The sequence below is a fragment of the Quercus lobata genome, chromosome 11 (genome assembly GCF_001633185.2).
Source record: "Quercus lobata isolate SW786 chromosome 11, ValleyOak3.0 Primary Assembly, whole genome shotgun sequence".
Classification (NCBI taxonomy): domain Eukaryota; kingdom Viridiplantae; phylum Streptophyta; class Magnoliopsida; order Fagales; family Fagaceae; genus Quercus; species Quercus lobata.
In genome coordinates, this window is record NC_044914.1 from 37,225,249 (window position 1) to 37,231,520 (window position 6,272).

At 38.8% G+C, this 6,272-nt stretch overlaps 1 protein-coding gene across 1 annotated transcript; it reads left to right on the plus strand.

The window, feature by feature from the left end:
* Positions 1–557: 557 nt before the first annotated feature.
* On the plus strand, positions 558–4,127 carry LOC115966803. Its single transcript, XM_031085958.1, has 4 exons — positions 558–839; positions 1,334–2,660; positions 2,757–2,915; positions 3,034–4,127. Exons 1-4 carry the CDS (start codon positions 558–560, stop codon positions 4,125–4,127), a joined length of 2,862 nt encoding a protein of 953 aa, XP_030941818.1.
* Positions 4,128–6,272: the final 2,145 nt, after the last annotated feature.

Sequence of the window (6,272 nt, forward strand, 5' to 3'; positions counted from 1 at the left end):
AGATTCTGTCAGGGGTAAGAAAGACATTGCTCGAGGAAGATTAAGCTCACCCAATACAAAGAGCGCCGTTGATTCCCATCCAGTTACATCTCCTCTCCAACTTGCTTCCATTCTCAATAATGGACCTGAGCTACTCTCTGGAGCTCCTTTCAAGTTCATGGCCAATACTGAAGCTGAGGTGGGTCAACAATCTGAAGGGAGAGGCGTTAGAGATGTTGGAGATCATAAGGTGGAGATTTCTAGTGAAGGGCCTGTCACCAAAGGAGAAAAGAGCGCAGAGGTGGTTGGTGGTTCCACTACTCACCATGATCCCGACTCTATGCAATACGGACCCATCCATGGGGATTTGTCTCTTCATCAAGTTGATTCTTGTATCCAAGTTAACTGTGATGCTCAATCTACACGCTCTAGCTTGGGAGGTAAGGAGGGGACTATCTCTCAGTCATGGGTTCGGCCAATTGAAGGGGTTGATGGAGATGATAGGATGGAAGCTGAGGATGGGAGCGGAGCTACTCCCTCCTGCTGATGTCTATCTCATTCCGAATCATCTATTTATCATGAATATTATCATCTGGAACAGCAGGGGCGCTCTGAAACCCAATTTTCAGAACCATGTTCGGGAACTCGCTCGTAGTCATGATCCGGCCATTTTTGTGGTCATGGAAACTAAATTAGGAGGTGAAAGAGCTAGGGAGATCACTGACAGACTCCCCTTTGATGGGGCCATACACACGGACACTATCGGCTACGCGGGTGGTCTCTGGTTATTATTGAATTATGATAAAGTGGAGGTTCAAGCTCTTGCCAACACAGAACAGGAAATTCATGTGGAGGTTAAGGTACGTTCTGCTGACTCTGCTTGGTTATTTTCAGCAATTTATGCTAGTCCTAGAAGTGAGGAGAGGTAGGTCTTATGGAATAATTTGGCTAAAGTGGCTGAGCTACACAATAAGCCCTGGATCATGGCAGGGGACTTTAATGAACCTCTGATAGAAGGGGATAAATTTGGGGGGAGAGGTGTGAGTCTTAATCGCTCCCTCTTATTTAAAGAGTGTTTGGATAGGTGTAACATGATTGATATGGGGTTTTCGGGTCCTCGATATACCTAGAAAAACAAAAGAGACATAGATAACCTTATTCTTGAAAGGATTGATCGGTTCTTCATGAATCCGAGCTGGTGTGTCTTGTATCTGGATGCCAAGGTTTCCCATTTGCCCAGGTGTCATTCTGATCATTGTCCAGTCCTCATGGAAGCCTTTCTAACCCAAGCTATCAGACTTAGTCGACCTTTCCACTTCCAGAGTGTTTGTTATCTGATTTGTCCTTTCCGAAGGTAGTTTCTAAGGCTTGCAGCCACAATAGAAGTCTGGTTGATTCCATTGATACTTTCACCAAAGATGCTGCCTTGTGGAATAAAAATAGCTTCGGGAACATTCATGCTAAGAAAAAAAGAGTCCTTGCAAGACTCTATGGGGCTCAACGAGCTTTATCAAATAGGCCGAGTGCTCCTCTTATCGAGCTAGATAAATCTCTCCATCTAGAATTGGAGACACTTCTGGATCAGGAACGAGATTTATGGGCTTTGAAATCTAGAATTAATTGGATGATTCAAGGAGACCGCAACACCTCCTTTTACCATATATCTGCTCTAGCCAGGAGAAAGCGGAATCACATTGCTTCGGTAAAAAATAGTGCAGGGGATTGGCTCACAGAGGAGAGGGATGTTATGGAGTATTTTAGAACTGGGTTTATTTCCCTATACACAACTTCTCATTCCAAAGCTGATTGGGGTACCAAGAAAATTTCAAGTTGGCAAATTCAGCTTTCTGAGGAGGATAAATGCAATCTTGCTGAGATGGTGTCTCCTGCAGTGATAAAAGAGGCTCTTTGGTCTATGAAAGCTTACAAAGCCCCAGGTCCAGATGGTTTGCATGCTGGGTTCTTTCAAAGATTTTGGCTTGTAGTAGGAGACTCGGTGAAGGAGGAAGTGATGAAGGTGTTTAGGGATAGGAAGGTCCCTGAATATCTAAACCATACCCTTATAGTTCTTATTCCGAAAATCCAAGGGCCCAAGACTATTGGTAATTATAGACCAATAAGTTTATGCAACTCGGTTTATAAGATTATTACAAAAGTCATTGTTGCTAGGATAAGACCGCACTTGGATAGCTTAATCTCTCCGCTTCAGGCGGCTTTTGTCCCAGGAAGAAGGGGTGTGGACAACACCATCTTGGTTCAAGAACTTATCCATTCTATGGGGAGAGCTAAAGGGAGGAATGGATATATGGCAATAAAAATAGATCTAGAGAAGGCTTATGACACACTTGAATGGGGTTTTATCAGAGAGATGCTTATGCGGTTTAATTTTCTAGAAAATCTTATTGAGCTCATCATAAGCTGCATCTCTTTAGTGTCTACCTCCTTACCTTTCAATGGTGGCTGCATGGACCCCTTCCGGCCTTCTAGGGGCATTAGACAAGGAGACCCACTATCTCCGTATCTCTTCATTCTGTGCATGGAGTTCCTTGGGCAACTTATTGAAGAAAAATGCAGTGAGAAGCTGTGGGCAAAGGTTAAAACTTCAAAGAGCGGGCCTGCCTTCTCCCACCTTTTCTTTGCCGATGATTTGGTCCTTTTTGCTCGTGCAAACCTTGAGAATTGTAATACAATCAAAGGGGTCCTCCAGGAGTTTTGTACCAGATCTAGATAGGTTGTTAGTGAAGCTAAGTCTTGGATTTATTTTTCTCCAAATGTAGATCCTGACCAAAGGGTTTTCCTAGCAGACACCCTCGGGTTCCAAACCACCCCCAACCTTGGAAAATATCTAGGATTTCCTTTGAAGCACTCTAGGAGCCGTAGGCATGATTTTGATTTTGTCCTTGATAGAGTGAAGCTAAAGCTTGCAGGGTGGAAAAGTAATCTTCTCTCAATGGCTGGACGAACAGTCTTGATCCAAGCTGCTTCCTCCACCATACCAGCCTACACCATGCAAAATGTTTACCTCCCGAACAATATACTTGAGGGTATTGATAGAGTTAACAGAAACTTCTTATGGGGGGCGACTGAAACTGAAAGGAAAATGCATTGATCTCAAAGTAAGGGATGTCATCACTCCTTATGGTTGTTGGGATTGGTCCTTGATTCCATTTGAGCTGCCCCAGAATATTAAAGCAGAAATTCAAGGCACTCCTATTCCTATCATGGCGAGGGGAGGTGATAAACCGGTTTGGAAATTCTCTCCAAAAGGTGGTTTTGAGATGAGAAGTGCTTATTTGCTCACCACAAACTCCCTGGAAGCCCCCTCCTTCTCTAGAAGCTGGATTTGGAAAGCCCATACTCTCCCAAGAATCCAAACTTTTGTTTGGAAATGCATGCATGAAAGCATTGGAGTTAAAAACTGTCTAGCTGGAAGGGGTATGATGTTAGATACTACTTGCCCTTTATGCCAATTAGAGGCGGAAACAATTACTCACGCCTTGCGAGATTGCAATATGGTTAAAGCTGTCTGGCATCAGTTAGGAGTCCAAGCTTCTAATAGTGCCTTTTTCACTCAAAACTTAAGGGATTGGCTCAATACCAATGGCAAATGGATGCAGAACCATAATCCCACGAGCCTACCATGGAATGTAGTTTCTCTGTTTGCTGTCTGGGGGATTTGGAGACAAAGGAACAACCATGTGTTTAAGCGCAGTAGCAGCAACCCGAATCTAGCACGAGACATTGTAGCGCAAGCCTCAAAATTCTTCTTGTGTGCTAATCAAGCTAGGAGTACCAGCGGCAAAAGCATCAGAAAAATCAGGTGGGAAAAGCCGGAGGTAGGCTGGATGAATCTTAATACTGATGGAGCCTTGAATTCGTTGTTGGGTTTAGTTGGTGGAGGAGGTCTGATAAGGGATGAAGCTGGCAGATGGGTTGTAGGATTTGCGAGAAAAATTGGGAAGGCTAATAGCTTCCTTGTGGAGCTATGGGCTCTTCGAGATGGCCTTTTGCTGTGCCAACAGATGAATGTGACTGCCCTTGTTATAGAAGTGGATGCAAAAGCTCTAGTTGACGCTCTCATTAATCCAAGCTATTCAAATGCCATCGTTTATGGTCTGTTTGAAGACTGTAGGCAGTTGGTCAACTAGCTTCCCCAATTTCGAATCAAACATGTCTTCCGCGAGGCCAACATGTGTGCTGATCAACTTGCTAGATTAGGTTGCTTACTAGTCTCAGATTTCACCTTGTATTCCTGTCCACCTGTGGACATCATGAAAATTTTTGAGGCTGATAGCCAGGGTCTGTTTTCAAGCAGGCTATGTACTGATCCTTTTTAGTTTAATGCAAGTCTCCCTTCTTACCAAAAAAAAAAAAAAACAATACATGTCTTTCCTGTGCTACTTATTACTTCTTTTCCAAAAAAACAAAATTGTAAAACCAGGACTGCATTGCTTACTTGTAATCAGCGTTGAATCAGGTACTTTAGTGTTTTTTTTTAACTTGTTTTGTGCTCACTAATGCAACCACCTTGCTTTGTTTTCTCCGATTGCATCATACCTAACAGACTGAAACATGTGAAGTATTATCATAATTTCTTCAACATCTCCGTCTCTCGATCGATGTGATTTGTCAACAATTTCTGTACGATGTAATTGATGATTAATCTGAAGTTGGGCTGCGATGGAATTTAAACCAGCAATGACATATCAAACGCAAACATAGAAATGAAAAGCAGTTTCTAATAAACTGTCTAAAACAAGTGGATTTGATTTCATTAATTTGTACCATGTTTGAGATGAAAATATTCGTAGTCTTAAGTGTTAGTTTGGATAGCAACGCGTTTGTGTTTGTGTGGGGGTCTGCATTTTTTGGTTGGGTCTTGTGCACTGTTCACGGGACCTGCAGGTACAGAAAAATATAAATCTGGCTTTAAAATTGGGTTCCATGGCATTATTTACATTTTTAAAAATTATTTTGCTACAGTATTTTTAGTAATAAATTTTCAGTTTTTAACAATAAGCGGTATCCAAACACATTATAAATCTCTCTTTCTTTCTTTTTTTTTTTTGGTGGAGAATCTAGTCTTAAGCCTCTTACATCCAACAACTAGCTTCTTCTCACAAAAATACAAATAAAAACACAACCACTACAAGCTGAGATTTTTTAGTCTTTTAACCAAATTATTTTACATTTCAAATATTGTAACATATTAATAAGTTTTTTTTTTTTTTTTTGAAAAGTGAAACATAAACGTGACATAATGTGAAAATTTTAATAATAAAAGAAAATATTTTTATATGTCCTATGAAATTCTATAACAAACTAATGCAATTGGAACAATTTTAATTTAATAATTACAGTATTTGGAACCAACGTTTAGAGTTCAGATGAATAGAGAAAATGCATTCTTTTGCACTTGATCCACAAAACTATTATCAAAATTTGGTATATACAAAGTTTAATTTTATTCAGGAAAATTTATGGTATATACGTATGTAGTATGTACCATAACGTATGTTAGATTTACCTACATTTTTTTATTAAAAAAAATCTCACTTATCACATAAAAAAAAAAAAAAAAAATTTGAAAATATGTGTTCTACAATTAATTTGTAAATGTTGTGCATTTGTATAAATCACATTAATTTAGAATTAGGATATATTGAACAAATCAACGAAAAATGCATTGGATGTTGGAAAATATGATCAATGATGGAGAAAAAGAATGAGTTGAAAACTTGAATATTTTTTTTTTAAGAGAGATTCAACCTATAGTGGGGATTGAACTTTAGATTTCTTATTCAACCATCAAAGACTTTAACAGTTGAGCTAACTAAAAATCTGGAACCCATTGAAAACTTGAAAGTTGAATACCATGAATTAAAATTTGCCCCCAAGAATGGCTTAGGAGCTCACTCATAGCATGTGCAAAATGGGTGGTAAGAGTTTCATTTTAATTTGTAATATTCTATGTGTATCTAATTTTTTTTAATTTCATTTCTGCCTTTTATGAATTGTTTAAATATTTTGTTAATATCTTAAACGGAGTGAAAACACTTACATATTATATAACGCTCACCACATTAACAATTTGTAAAATATTTTATAAAAAAGTTTATAATTTTAGCATTTTCCTATAATATTTATACTATATATTACACATTAACAATTTGTAAAATATTTTATAAAAAAGTTTATAATTTTAGCATTTTCCTATAATATTTATACTATATATTACTAAATATACTTTCAATTCAGCCATTCTTGGAGATGACTCAAGCTTTGTTGTATAT

Bases quoted from the DNA above. Each gene is read 5' to 3' on its own strand.
- LOC115966803 (XM_031085958.1), top strand. From the start codon at position 558: ATGAATATTATCATCTGGAACAGCAGGGGCGCTCTGAAACCCAATTTT. The intron at 2,661-2,756 runs GTAATACAATCA...CTCCAAATGTAG, and splicing joins TCGTGCAAACCTTGAGAATT to ATCCTGACCAAAGGGTTTTC. The intron at 2,916-3,033 runs GTAATCTTCTCT...GGGTATTGATAG, and splicing joins AAAGCTTGCAGGGTGGAAAA to AGTTAACAGAAACTTCTTAT.